The sequence below is a fragment of the Danio aesculapii genome, chromosome 25, assembly GCF_903798145.1.
Source record: "Danio aesculapii chromosome 25, fDanAes4.1, whole genome shotgun sequence".
NCBI lineage: Eukaryota > Metazoa > Chordata > Actinopteri > Cypriniformes > Danionidae > Danio > Danio aesculapii.
The window spans coordinates 16,465,080-16,480,818 of NC_079459.1; the positions used below are offsets into that span (position 1 = coordinate 16,465,080).

The 15,739-nt window shown below is 39.8% G+C and overlaps 1 protein-coding gene across 1 annotated transcript in view; it reads left to right on the top strand.

The window, feature by feature from the left end:
* Window positions 1-15,739, top strand: part of met (MET proto-oncogene, receptor tyrosine kinase) — a 108,975-nt gene that overhangs the window by 3,052 nt on the left and 90,184 nt on the right. Inside the window, exon 2 of the mRNA XM_056452426.1 lies at window positions 520-1,714. Within this exon, the coding sequence (XP_056308401.1) occupies window positions 530-1,714 (1,185 nt within the window). The 5' untranslated portion in view covers window positions 520-529. The remainder of the gene's footprint in view (window positions 1-519; window positions 1,715-15,739) is intronic.

Here is a 15,739-nt window from a genome sequence, read left to right on the forward strand (position 1 = left end):
CAGCGAAGACTCGTCTGTCTCTGGAGCGTAATATTGGTTTTATTTTATTTTACGTTTTTGCATTTATGCGGAAAAATCTTTCTTATGGATGTGACATTTCTTCGTTTGGATGTGACAGATGTGAAATTGCCGCTTGTGTGACTTTTGTTTGAAAGCAGACAGAGACATTTTTAAGTGTTTTTAAAGTACTGTAAAAAACTTGCTTACTCAAAAAATGTAGAAACGATTTAGCTATTTTGGTGGAAATGTGATTTTTTTCATGGCAAGGTTGACAATTGCTCATTATACAGAATTAAAATGTTTATGTATCCATTTGACCTCTAATTACTGATGTTCTAAACACCTTCATCCTCGGGTGATTGAACTGGGTGATAGAATGTTACATGAGTGCATAATATGCACATTTTTAACTTAGAATTCAATGAACTTTCATTTAAAAAACAAAATGATACTGTTGTTTTCATGTTAGGCTTTACATAGATGATATCTTGAAAATAAATGTTGTCTTTTCATCCACAGAGGAACAAAGATGAGAATTCACTATTCTGAAGCTGCTTCCGTCCTAATCATCCTTCAGTCGCTGTGGTGGGGCTTGAATTGTCAATGTGAGGAACCAATAGAAAGCTCCAAACTCGACCTCTCAGTGACCTATGACCTCCCTTACTTTGTGTCTGACACCCCCATTCAGAAGCTGTTGGAAATCAATGGAACAGTGTATGTTGGTGCCGTCAATAGACTTTACGCTCTGTCGAAAGACCTCAAGAAGAAACATGAGTATAAGACTGGACCGGTCCATGAGGGTCCAGACTGCAAGACCCCAGCAGATCAATGCAGTGGTTGCGAAAACAAGCCCCACAACACAAACAACACCAATATGGCCCTGTTAATGGAGACGTTCTATGACCTGGAGCTCTTCAGCTGCGGCTCGGTCGGGAATGGTGTCTGCAGTCGTCACGTGTTAGAGGATGGGCCTCTGGGTGCGGAAGTAACTTGCATGTATACCAAAAAGAATGAAGGCAGCAGCCACGGTTGCCCAGACTGCCTGGCTGGACCTGCGGGCACTCAGATCCTCAACATAATGAGCGGTCGTGTTGTCAGGTTTTTCGTTGCAAACTCTGAACCTCTTGAATCAAACGGTCCACGTCTCCACCACACTATTTCCATTAGGAAGATGCGTGAAACTCAAGATGGCTTTGAGTTCTTTTCTGAGCAGTCCTACATGGATTTGGCCCCATCACTGCGGGGGAACTATCCACTACATTATGTCTATTCCTTCCAGAGCGGTCCTTATGTATATTTTCTCACCGTCCAACGAGAAGGTAGTAACTCGAAAGCTTTCCACACGAGAATCGTACGCATGTGTTCTTCAGATTCTGAGATCCTGCGTTATGTAGAAATGCCCTTTGAATGCATTTACTCTGAGCGAAGGAGAAAAAAGCGTTCAGCTCAAGTGGTTTTCAATGTTCTCCAAGCTGCTCATGTGGCCAAAGTTGGCTATGACTTTCAGCAGGAGATGGGCTTGAAAGAAGGAGAGGACGTGCTGTTTGCTGCCTTTGCCCGAAGCAAACCGGACTCACCAGAGCCCACTGCCAGCTCCGCTGTTTGCCTTATCTCCATCACGGACATCAATAATTTCTTCAGGGATTTCATTCAGAGGGGTTACACAAGGAAACTCCATCACTTTCCAGGATCAGAAGAGAAAACCTTCAACCAGGTAAGAGCTTTCAGCTAAATCCTGAATTATCTCCAATCAATGTGGTATTTGCTGACCCTTTCAAAATGTTATCCATCAGAGAGCAGATTTCACTTCTTGTCAACCCAATTGCTTGTCTTTATACCCTAGCCATCATAAATCACTGATCCTCTTCGTTTTTTTAACTTATCCATCACTATTCATTGGATCAATCTGTAAATCATGCGGATCAATAAATGACACAATTTAACTGCTGACGACTCCCTGAGGGCCTGTCGATAATGCAGGGCTATTACCCAGAGTTCATTACACAACATAGTCATACATCGCTCAGGTCTGCATAGAAAGACAAAGCGGTTAATGGATTGAAAACTGTACTGTATGTAAAGACTAACAAATCCAATAAATCTAGTAGTTTGTGGACTTGTAAAACTGGACAGGAGGTGAAAGGAGAAAAGTTTAAAACCACAGAAGAAACTCAAAGATAAGGCTGAGTATCAATACAGATTTAAGGTGCTTCTCGGTTACTAATAGACTGTAAATAGTGCGTGTAGTGTGTTCACAGTGAAACCTCCAATATTTGGGTGATGCACTTGTACAGTAGGTTGTTTTTTTTTCACTTTATTCCTGGTTTGCTTTACATTCACACTATTATTTCTGTAGATACACAAATGATGCTTTTATGACATAAATTTAGCCTACTGAATGTTAAAAAACTGTACTAAGCATGCTTATTGTATGCACATGCTGCCATTTTTCAGTTGAAATACAGTAGGGTAAAATGAGTTTGTGAAGATCTTACAATTGTGCAGTACAAAAGTGTCGGAATAAGAACAGAGATTTCAGCAATGTCTGTCCACTCGTTAAGGTGGTGCACATAATGGTTTAGATGTTTACATTTTCTCATCTGAACCACACTAACAAAGCAATCACACCAGAGTTTGTTTTAATTTAACCAAATCGGCTTAGATGATCTGATCAAACCAAACAATTAATTGTAGTATTGACAGTGCAACTTTTCAGATTGGATACAGAACAGATCCAGAATAATCTTAAAATCTGTGTTAGCTTTTCATTATGTAAATTAGTTTTAGAGCACACTACAACAATCATCTAATGTTTAAAGTCTCTACATTTGCTCATTGTTTTGATCTGCAGAAGCAAATCCATTGGTGTACACTACAGATATATAATTTTGATTTGAAAGGATAATTACGTTTGCTTGAGGTCTAACTGAATCAGGCTTTTTAACAAGCATTACGCACGCTGTTCATTCTCTGCACTTTTCTATTTGCTTGTGTGTTGTCTTATCAGAGTCCATACTTCGGGGAAGCCCAGATCACTACCCAGCAGGTGTTCTTCAACTGTATCTAACAGTTTTTGTACTGGTTGCTTTAGCAGTTCATATGGGCCAGACCAGAGTGTCTGGCCTCGTCCCAGAGTCAAACAGCTCTTCAGTCTGGTGTAGATGCTTCAGTGCCTTGAACTTTATCAGTCCAAACTCACAAAGTGCACTCAGTCATTTATTACAGCAGAAGATCTGCAGACTGAAACACTCAAGACATTTTTAAATATTTTCGTTCAGAGGACCTTGATCCAAACATCTGCACAAAGTCAGCTCCAGATCTAGCAGTTTTCATTATGCGGATCGGATGTACAATGACTTTAAAAGTAAAGTCAGTTGGAAGATATATCCTTAGGTGTCATGAGCCCAGAGGATATGTCAGTTGAATGCACAAAAAGTGTTGTGCTTAAACACAGGCACTCGACACATGTGCAAGAGTTAACCTTGTCCAGTGACTTCACTTTTTCATATGAAATGTTATGAAGGACAGTAATGTCTCTGTACACCTTCAGAATAACATTATTAATATGATTTAGTGCACTCACTTACAGTCAACAAGGGTTTCTGCTGTTTTTTGTCATGCTGAGTAGAGTTGAGTACCCAGACCAAACAAATTTGACTTCCAATAAGTAATGTGTAAGTAATATAACTGTAATTATTGTAAAATCTGCTTACTGTATGCATGCAGCCTGATATTTCTCCCTAACCATGCACATGATGTATGAGCAGCTTACGATTGTGCTTCGAATCGTTTTTGCATTACTTAGTTTGTCCACAAGGGCTCAGCTCTAAACAGGGCTATTGTTTGTTTCACAGTCGGAAAAGATGGAACAACAATTGCACTACTGAAGATTGTGAAGGCTGATTTATACTTCTGCTTTCAGTGATCGGCGTGACCCACGGTGCATGCCTTGCGCGTAGCCATGCATTTATTCTTCTGCGTGCTGCGTGCAATAACACTTCCGAAACTCTAGCTGACAATAGGTTATGTTATGTTCCTCTGTATCGAGTTTCTCCACGGGTGTTTTGTTTTTTCTGAACGCTACCTTAATGTACAAGTAGCTAAAACTCGCTCATTCAAAGGCAACCAGTGGATGTGCAACAACTTTAATCATAAGGTAAGCACAAAACGTCTGGAGCTGCTTCACGGGACTTGACACTTGTAAACAATTGCTCCATCAGGATTACGCCTCTCAGCACCGCCCACACTTAGCACAGCGACCAATCCGAGAAATCACAGAATTTGCGCTACGCATCGTTGTGACAGCGAGGGCTATGCGACCACACGAAGGCTGCACCGGAACTTTCGTGTGGGCTTGACGCAGAAGTATAAATCAGCCTTAATACAGCAGACGTAATAAGTTGACCAGTGCATGTGTGAAGGGAATAACATTTTGTAACAACTTTTCTGTTGATCATTTCTCGTGATAAAAAGCAGAGATACATTACTGCATAATAGACTGTAAAAGATACAATATTAGACTTATAGCCTTTTCTACCAGAAAAGTAAATATGGTAATATTTTTATATATTTATTGCTGAAATTTGAACCTGACTTGTAGCGTACCAATTATACAGACTACTTTTGATGTTATTAGTACTGTAACTGTTATTTAGTGTTAAATTAGCATAGTTGATTTTGATGCCTTAATGTTTTATTATAAACTGATTGTTGTGTTTTTATATTGTTCGAATTAAACATATCGGTTCAGGCACTGTTTAGGTAGTGATACCATTTTAAAAATTTGGCAATTTGGTACCAGAATTGTAAAAACACAAATGTTTCTCAAACCTAGTCTTCAGTAGTGTCTTGTTTCTAACTGTTTAGTGTTGCTACTACATGCATATTGTTCTGCTGAAAAAACTGCTGTCATATGCAATCATGTAAGCATAAAACGTGACGTATACTTTAAGTTTAGAAGGTCCATTAGAAGTGTTTGAGCATCTGAAAAGATTGAAAGTCTGTTCCCAATGCTAAAAAAGTGTGTGAACTTGTGCATGTGCATTTGTTTGTTTTGGGTGTGCGTCCAAGTGTGTTAAGGCCAACAGCAAATCTTGGTGCCATCACTGAGAATTATGATATCAGTAGCATATGTTATGCAGAGTCTGTCTTATCATCCCATAAAGCAGCAATTGACGCGGTGTCATAAAACAATTACGTTGTAAAGAGGAATGATAGGTTGAACTCAATATCTTGTTTTTGCTGTTAGATAACCGACTCCACAAACCGGTCTGTGGAAATATCGGGCATCTGACAGAGCACTTCATGTTTTGATTGAACTCAGCTTCGGTTTCCGGTTTTATTTGTTAATGTGGAGCCAAAGATATTTGAATATCAGATAAATCGACAAAGTCCGTAATAGACTCTTACCCTTCTTCTAACAAAAAAAGCACACCACAGCTTTCAGACTTCATCCAAGCTCTTAATATTATCGATTGAGCAGTCTGCTCTAGCTCAGCAATGTTCGTTAATAAAACGGACTGAAATATTGTATTGTTTGGAATAATGGATATGTCCGAGTTGGAACCACCCCAACAAACCCAGCGAAGGAGCAGAGGGGAGGGGGACACTTGAGACCGGCCATAACAAACAGCCACATTTAAGGTCAAAATTATCATTAGATTACAATTGATCAGGGGAACAACTGGCAAACGCTGATTACTTTAAAATTAAATCTGAAGCTTGATTGATTGCTGCCTGTAATATAATTCCTAACGAGGGTCTTTTTGATCGACAGCCATTTTAATTACCGCCACTGTGGGCTTAAATGAGATGGCAAGTCTAAAAGTGTAAGAAAAAGCGAAGAGGCGCTGCATTGATTTAACTTTTTGCGAATGAGCAAATATCAATGTAAAAAGGATGCTTTTAGTTCTTTGTGCCACTCTCAATCATGCATAGATTTTGGTCATGTAAGGACAGGGTGACATACTAATGCACTGTACTTAGCGTGAATACAAAGCGTGCGTGCTGTGGCCTGCTTATGCCGATGTGTTTGCGCAAAAACCATCTAGATCATTTATAGGCCACGGTCTCAGCTCTGGGAGGTGCAAGATCATGCTGAAAGACACAGTACTTGTTGTGTCCTGTTTCTGCTAGGCGAAGCTGCGATAAGCTACCTGCATGATTGTGTTTCTGTGTATGTATACATGTATAAAAATGTATTTGTGGGTGAGTTGAGCTTTGTGCTGTGGAATTAAGTCACCCTGAATCATTTCTGGCATAAGCACAGAAACGCAGGCAGGTACACGTCACAGGTGAACGTGTGCAGCTGTGCGAGTATTCTTGAAATGTCAAGCCTCTGCAGTGAGCTCATGTTGGCAGCCTTGCCCTGGCTGGAAACCTGCGTGACTTTGGACTATAATGTTAGATGAAGGAGATCGGACAGCTGGCATCCAGGTGCGAACTGCTCATCTCGTCTGCATCTGGGGAGGAGAGCACCTGTGAGGATAGATTCTGACTTTCATGTCCTTTTTTTGCTGTGCTGACTGTTTTTAGGCTTAGACTGTTTAAAGTCTGTTTATGTATATATCAGTGCTTCCCACAGGTTTTATACATACATGCGGTGGTAGCCGGATTAAAACACACATCTTTTACCCACGGCACATGGTTATCTACATGCAACAAAAAAAAAGTGATTTTTATCAATATTTTTATTTATTATGACATAGTTAAACACTGTTCCTTTTCAGTTTATTAAAGTTTTTAAAAGACTGTTGAAATAAAAAAGAAATCTGCTATTTGTTTTACTTTTATTCCATTCAGGAGCCATGTGCACCCACCCATGTGCACCCAAATCTGCTGCCATTTTGTACAGTATTGCCAAAGCATGTTGGGTATGTTTAAAATATGTAATATAGCAACATCATCAAAGTAAAAAGTACAGCAAATGAGAAATGAAACAGGAATAAAAGGAATAAAAACAGACAATATCTCTAAAAAGTATTATAATTACAAGAATAAAAAGTGTGGATTATTTAAATAAGGCAAATTAATTAATTAACCATTTCTAATGTTGAACAGCCAGTTTAGATGTCATTTCGTCCGCTCTGAGTATATAGGAAAGTTTATTGTCATTTAGATCAAGGAATTAATTATTTAATGTTTCTCTGGCTCTTGTCTTGACTGTGTGTGCAGTCAGCTGCAAAGCCAAGCGAAAGTAAATCAGGCTTAAAATAAAAATGTAATGCAAAAACGCATACAATTAACGACGACTTTAGAAAGCGAATCCAAAAGCCTAATCTGGGACATTTTAGGAGATTTAGAAACGCATTTTTAAGTTCCATAAAGACGCATCTCTGTGGGCCCTGTGGGTATCTGCAGAGCACGTGAGATTGTCTGTGGGAGTTTTGACAGTTGTTGCGCACACACAACGAGAAGTAGGAAACGTGTAGGGCGAGAGAAGATTTTAAACTAGTTAATCGATGGCAGATGTTTGGCTATTGGGCGGATACAAAAAAATTGTAAAATGATGATAATAGTAAAAAATTATTGTCACTAAATCTGTTCGCGAAACCCCATCCTCCCTTCCTCTCTCTTCACTTTTGTGCTGTTGCTGAGACTCAAACCTTCACATCAGAAGTTCACCCTCTAACCATTAGACCACAGCTGCCCCCTTACACCATGGCAACTTTTGTGCCTACAAATGCTCTATAATAGTCATTGCGTAATTATTCAACAGCATAAATAATTTTAATTAGGTAAATAAGTAATAATTAAATAATAAATATTTTAAATTAAATAAATAATTTTTTATATTATATATATATATATATATAAAGTGGGGTGTCACGGTGGCGCAGTGAGTAGCATGATCGCCTTACAGCAAGAAGTTCGCTGGTTGGAGCCCTGGCTAGGTCAGTTAGCATTTCTGTGTGGTGTTTGCATGTTCTCCCCGTGTTCGCGTGGTTCCTCCGGGTGCTCCCGTTTCCCTCCGGTTTCCCCCACAGGTGAATTTAATAAGCTAAATTGGCCGTAGTGTATGTGTGTGAATGCAAGAATGTATGGGTGTTTCCCAGTGTTGGGTTGAGGCTGGAAGGGCATCTGCTGCGTAAAACATATGCTAGATAAGTTGGCGGTTCATTCCGCTGTGGCGACACCTGATGAATAACGCGGCTAAGCAGAAAATAAATTAAATGAATGAATAACAGACAGTTTCCCCCTGTAATGTGTCTGTCTGTCTTAAAAACTCCCATAAAACAGATAAGCACACAACTGATAAACACCAGCGCTCACAATCTGTCTCTCAGGAGGAACCTCGTATAAAAACAAACGCACACTTGGCTACTACTCCACTATTTACACTGGGTTCACTGCACCACAGTTCCTTCTTCAATGTTGTGACGACTGGCCCATATTTAACGTAGCCTTAAGGCTCAACATGCTTGTCGGTACTCTCTGGGCATAATTCAGGAACATGTGTAGGTGTCAGGTGAAGGGAAGCATTTGCTTTGGTGGGGCTGATGAGTCAGTGGCCCAGAATGCATGTTGATCCATCTTTGGCATCCACCATATCCTCACTTCCTCATTTTTTTACTCTCTTCGGTAATTTCCTGCTCTCTGGGTCGATGAGCACAAAGTTTCATCAGACGGAGCTCAATTTGAAACCTCCCTGTAAGGTTAAAGGCATCCTGATCAGGTGTAAATCAAATACCCGCTGAAGCGTTTAATGAGCCCGGTCAGGTTGGATATTCAATCAGCCCGCAGTGCTAAACGACTCGAGTTCACCAATCCAGACTAATTGTTGGGTGCAGTTCAAAGTCCTCTACTAATAGTTTTGGCTTACACAGCGGGGACCACAAATAAACTTTTTTGGGGAAACATTCGGGCTTAACATCCCCCCACTTAGTTGAAAAAGCCATTACGCTGTACTGGCCTGGTGCTAATGCCAACACAATGAGTCCATGGGATACAGGCTTGAATGAATGTGTGCTTAAGTAATGGAACGGATTGGATTGGCCGGGAACTGTTCTAGTTTATCACCTGCTGAGAACTCAACAATGCACCGCAAATAAGAGCTTATCAGTGGCTGCCCTTCCACCTCATTCAGCACGTCAGTCAGATATTCCTCAGCTTTTCTCCCAGTAGACATGGCCTGTGTGATCGTGTGAAAAGAGAGCAAGCTTTTACCTGATACCTGATTTGTGAGGTTTGTGGGGCATGACGCCCAGTGTTTGGCCAACTAATGGAGGAGATTTAAGCTGTCAGTCATGCAGGGTCTGAAGCAGTGCGAGGTGGAATGGGAAATTGAGAATCCAAAACATTTTTTGATCCTTGCTACAATTCAGATTGCTGTTATTGGCTTGTTCTCATCAGAATGTGATGCATAATTAGAAATAATGGTGCAAGGGTTGAGGAAGAGCTGAGGAGGAGAAAGAGCTTTTTTCCTGTGTTATCAATGGAAGCACTACATTTTTTAAATGTCAGAAGCATAGCAAGGCACTGAGCGTTGCCTATGATGCTCATCGATGAACACTCACCATTTTTAAAATCTCAGACAGTTGGAGAAGCACTCACAAACAAGCATTTTAGAAGTGCTCTGACATGTTTAGCACTTGCACCCATGCACCCTAAACGAGGTCTGAAAATTTCAACAAAGGCTCATTCTTCAGCCCTTTATAAGTTTTTGGAGATCGCAAATTATATAGCCAGAGCTACGTATGGCTGCATTTCGTCTTTAAAACGACACCGTTCCTTTTCTCACTAACCAGTTGACTTCTTAACTGCATGTGGACTGCTTTTCCAATGTTACCAGTTTGTCCGGTAGCTTGAAATGTACAGTATGTTGACGGACTTGAGATGCAAAGTGGAGTTGACCGCGACGATGGGGGTAGAGTCCGGTGAAGAACAGTTCCACAATGCAGGTAAGAAAAAAGTAGAAGCCAAGAAATAAAATAGACAAGTAAAAAATGGTGAAAATGTGGTAAAATCTAAAAACAAGAGAAAATCAGGGGGCTTTTCTTTTTTTGGATTGCTTATCAAAACTCTGCGGTTGGGTTTAGGGAAGTGGGTGGGCGGGTCAATATGTGCTTTTCAAAATACTATTGGTTGGGTTTAGGGAAGGTTTCAGTTGATTGGTCAGTCAGTCAGTGAGTTAGTCAACAGCGGCCTCTTGTGGATTTACGTGAGAAGAGCAGGCACGAATGGCACTCGCGAGAGATATTTGAGATCTCAAAAAACGTACACAGCGGCCTCTGGCGGATTGTCAAAAACTGTTAAAAAAACATAGCTCCTGGGACGTATTTTGCTCTCTCCAGAAGTGTGTATAGGGCTACATAATCAGAATGAGCCTGGGTTGGAAAATGTTGAGCTTCCCCACTTTCGACTACTGTTAAATATTGTTGAAAGCTCATTTAATTGCATTGATTTTGTTCTATAAATGCTTGTGTGTGGTCAAATGCTTTTAGCCACAGCCACAAAAGTGAGTCGCATCTCAACAAAATCAGAATACATGTGTACAAGTGGCTTTGGCTGACCGCTTGTTATTGGATTAAACAAATGTTATTACCAGGTGGAAAGAGGCCCGATGTCAGATATTTTCATTTTGACTCCTAAATTCATGTCTTGTTGAGAACACCTTGCTTCTGGATCCAACATCCTTCGATGTTCTAAATTTTGTGCATGATGTAATGATTCAGAATGACAGAACTGTTGATTTCCATAAACAAGAGTGTAAACTAAGTAACAAACAAAAAATCACCACCAATGCCATCTTTTTCATGTCAAATGTTTGAACGCCTGTATGGCAGAGCTAATATGCTCCTATTGGTCATGAATGACTTTCTTTAGCCATTGGTTGTTGCGATCTAAACAAGACAATTACCAGCCATTTTTACTTGTAGGACTAAACGGTGGCGCAGAGGGTAGAACATTCGCCTCACAGCAAAACGGTCGCTGGTTTAAGCCTCGGCTGGATCAGTTGGCGTTTCTGTGTGGAGTTTGCATGTTCTCCCCGTGTTTGCGTGGGTTTCCTCTGGGTGCTCCGGTTTCCCCCACAAGTCCAAAGACATGTGGTATAGGTGAATTGGGTAAGCTATAATTGTCCGTAGTGTATGTGTGTGAATTAGTGATGGATTGCAGCTGGAAGGGCATCCGCTGTGTAAAACATATGCTGGATAAATTGGCGGTTCATTCCGCTGTGGCGACCCCAGATTAATAAAAGGATTAAGCCGAAAAGAAAATTAATGAATGAATTTTTACTTGTAATTTCTACGTAAAAAAGATAAAATTCTAAATCAGTTTATTATTGTGTTGTCTGAACCTACCATATATGCTTTTACTTTTTTATTAGCCTATTCTCTTTAAAGAATCATGTAGGATTCATTTGATATGTTTTTGATCCGCTAAATAAGAACAGGCTCATATCTGTCATTTATTCAGGATTTGAATTAGGATCTTCAAGAATGCTTAACAGATTTTTTTTCAATTCTCATGGTAAATTTGATACAGTAAGAAAGCTGTTTATCTTATGTATATTCAAAGGCTGCCGATAGCTAAACAGGAGAGCAAAGAGTTATCACCTCTGACCATTGTGCTCCAGCAAATCCGTCTACCCAGCCTGACCTTAAGAATTCAAAACAAACAGATGTGTTTTATTAATGCTATAGTGTGACTATAATCCCTAAAGGTATTTGGACCGAAAAAAGTCAACAAAGCACATGCCAACTTCCAGTGGTTTACCAAAAGACAGCACAATGATGCATTGTTCTGCCATGCGGTCATGCTTTACATATTGCCGACACACTCGATTGTTTGTTTTTCTATTTGTTGCGTGGTTTTACACACTTAGTATAATTGCTGACTGGCACTGAAATTGTGTGTCATAAAAAGAATGCCACCTGCTAGCTTTGAATCATGGTGCTGAGAAATATGACTACAAACGGCAGAATCTTCTGCACGCTCGTGCTCTTATCGCATGTTTTTTTGGCAGAAAGTGGGCATTTTGTGAGTAAAGACCTTGATCTGTGCTCAGAATATTCAGCGTAGGATGTGTGTTTTACAAAGGCCCAAATCGACATAAGGATTTCATCATGCTGTGTCTGCTTTTCAATGTCAACTACAAGAGGAATGGCTCGTGCCAGCTTCTGATAAGAGGTCGTTTGAACTATGTGTTAATGTCTTTCAAGTCTCTTCAAACAATGAACTTTTATCAACCATCCTCTTTCTATTGTTCTACAGGATGCTAAATGTGTCAAGATGGGTCCTTAAAAAGGAAAGTTCACTCAAAAGTGAAAATGTGTGTTAAGTTACTCTTAACTGAATGCTACAAGCAGTTAAAAATATTATGCTTACATTCACATGCGTGATTGAAAGATTGACTTTTTGACAGATGCCCTATGTTTGATATATATCATAATAAAACATAATGTTTACATTGCATTTAGCAGACACTTTTAAATAAAGTGACTTACAAAGGAGGATAAAAAGCACTTGAAATCACCAGAGAGCAGCAATTTATAGATGTCAGGACTATACACTCACCGGCCACTTTATTGGGTACACCGTACCGGGTTGGACCCCCTTTTGCCTTCAGAACTGCCTTAATCCTTCATGGGATAGATTCAACAAGGTACTGGAAATATTCCTCAGAGATTTTGGTCCATACTGACATGATAGCTTCACGATGTTGCTGCAGATTTGTTGGCTGCACATCCATGATGCGAATCTCTCGTTACACCACATCCCAAAGGTGCTCTATTGGATTGAAGTCTAGTGACTGTGGAGGCCATTTGAGCACAGTGAAGTCATTGTCATGTTCAAGAAACCAGTCTGAGATGATTCATGCTTTATGACATGGTGCGTTATCCTGCTGAAAGTAGCCATCAGAAGATGGTCAGCATGTTTACATGGTTCTAGCAGATTACATGCTCCTGACCCTACCATCCGAATGTTGCAGCACAAATCGACACTCATCAGACCAGGCAACATTTTTCCATTCTTCTTTTGTCCAATTTTGATGAGCCTGTGCAAATTATAGCCTCAGTTTCCTGTTCTAAGCTGACATAAGTGGCACCTGGTGTAGTCTTCTGCTGCTGTAGCCCATCTGCCTCAAGGTTTGACTTGTTGTGTGTTTGGAGATGCTCCTCTGCATACCTCGGTTGTAACGAGTGGTTATTTGAGTTACTGTTGCCCTTCTATCAGCTCAAACCAGTCTAGCCAATCTTCTCTGATCTCTTTTTCAGACCATTCTCTGTAAACACTAGAGAAATACTCAGACCAGCTCGTCTGGTACCAACAACCATGCCACATTCACAGTCACTTAAATCACCTTTCTTCCCCATTCTGATGCTCGGTTTGAACTGCAGCATATCATCTTGTCCATGTCTCAAAATGCCTGTAGCTTTTGCCTTGCATTTCTTGGGTCACCGAAGACCACAGTTTTAGCTAAAAGTCGCTTTTTTGCTGTACTAATGAAACTACACCTACACTTTGGATGACATGGCGCCGAATAAATTAACAGCTAATCTTTGTACTTCTGGGTCTCTTAAACACATACATTTTCAGCCATTTGTTTGTACCATAGCAAAGTTTTCTGCACAATACCATGTGTGGAAATAAATTAGCTGAAATTAGGAACAGAGAATCTGCGAAACTCTTTAAATGGTATAACTCTTGTGTTTGATCAGTCCTGTCAGAGGCACGTTTTGCTCCCTCTGACATGTGAAAAAGCGTAAGATCATCACAGGAAAGCAGGCCCTGCCAAGCCTTTACAGTCAAGATTGGAATTGATTATTCTGGCCAACTGGAAACCAGGCATTTGAATGCTCTGCCTGCCATAAAGGGCTGGATTTGATCTTTTAAAGGGTCTCAACGCTTCGTGGTTTTAAAGCCGCGCTCTTTAGCCTTTTATCAGATCCATGCTTCATAAGGCTGGAGGTTTTTTACTCCAGCGTGCTTGCCGACTGTGGCGGAGAGTGATGTTTTGAGCCTGCTCATCTTGTCTGCTTTAACGAATGGGTGTTCCTGCTAATGCTTTGAATAGATCCATGTTGCATGAGTAAATAATGACAGACCTCTGGGCCTCCGGAATGGACTCCACACTAAATTATCCGCAGTTTGCTTATGTCTGTTTATCTAATTGAATGGATGAGCCCAGCTTATGAGCACAATGTTTCAGTGTATGTCAATAGAATAAAAGCTCTCTTTCACTTATGTTTAGCTATTGCTGTTTTTGCTAGTGTAAATTGTGTAGCGTTAGCCCTATCTACACTTTATGGCTCATGTACTCTATGAAAAAACAAGTATGCCGCCCTGTTGTTTTAAGAAATCTCTAAGAATAATTGCATTTTGATCTTGGTTTGAGTAATGACTTTATTTAGAAATCACTGGTTTGGTCCAGGCGTATAAATCATGGTGAAATGTTTTGAAACGTGCAGCAGCAAGTTCAAAATCAGTAGATGTGCAGGGATTTGAGCATGAGCAGTTGAATAAACTGATTAATTTTTTAGCAAACATACATGCGGTTGTGCTGGGCCGTGTATTGTTTCCCAGCTGGAAACCCGAGCGAGGAACAAAGTCCCCTGCTGACAGATCAGTTGACTGCTGCTGGATGGAGAGAAAATGTTGAGAGGTAAAGGGTGAGACATGTGAAAACGTATGGAAACACAGAAACATAAAGACCAAAAAGTGAGGAACGTGAGGTAATGGCTGTGATTTTACTAGGAAAAAATATAACAATGCTACAGTCCGAAATGCTTAATCTGTTTCCCTAATGTTTACGGTGAACAGCCATGAATTGACTTTCCTAGAATTCCATTTTTGACATCACTACGGTTGTTTTTAGTTCAGTTATGTTTATTAGAGTTTATGTTACATCTAATTTTGGTAAATAAGGTTTATCGAATTACTTTAGTAACCCAATAGAGTCTACTGTTTGTAAAGATTATTGGTTCATCACATGACCTTCTCATCACCACAGGATTTTGTTTTTACAAAAGTACAATGTGTAGATGTTAGTATGTCAAAACAACAGTGCACTGAGACTATAAATTTATGAAAACGGTAGTTTAATGTGAAATCTTTACAGTTTAAACCGACATGAGAAGAAAAGTGAAAATGAGGTGAAGTATTGAATGGGAAATAAATAGGATCTTTAGTTAATATGATAACAACAACCAAAAAACAAAAGTATAAATATAAAGTAGGACTGCATGTTATTAAATATACATAATCCTACTAAGGTGCTTTATATGTGCTTTATATATGAGCAATATCACATGAGTAGCAGTGCGATATGGCTGCATAGTGACGATGTACATCCATATTGCACTGCTACTCATGTAATATTGCATTTATACAACAGTTCGATGGCATAATTGTGTAAATAAAAAAGAAAATCAAGCATGGAGGGTCTAAAAACCCTTTTGTATGAGGAACTACTTTCTTCCGCCATTCATTTACATCTGCAGCTGACGTCAGAACAGCAGAAACTGTTGCTACATCACAAACGTCACTTTAGAGTTAGTATTTGAATGATTCTCTAGCATAATGTCTAAAGTGATGACAAAACAGGTGATTTTGCTCACATTTTAAGATTATAAGGCTGAACGACATGAAATGCTATCAGTCTACAGAGATATTTCCAAGTATTTTTCTGTTGCAGTTGGGATATCACATTAAATTACCCAGAAAAAGCTAAAGCAGTGCAAACACTAGCAGATTACTGTTGTAATTGCGATGAGCAAAAACGCAAAACACATGTGGG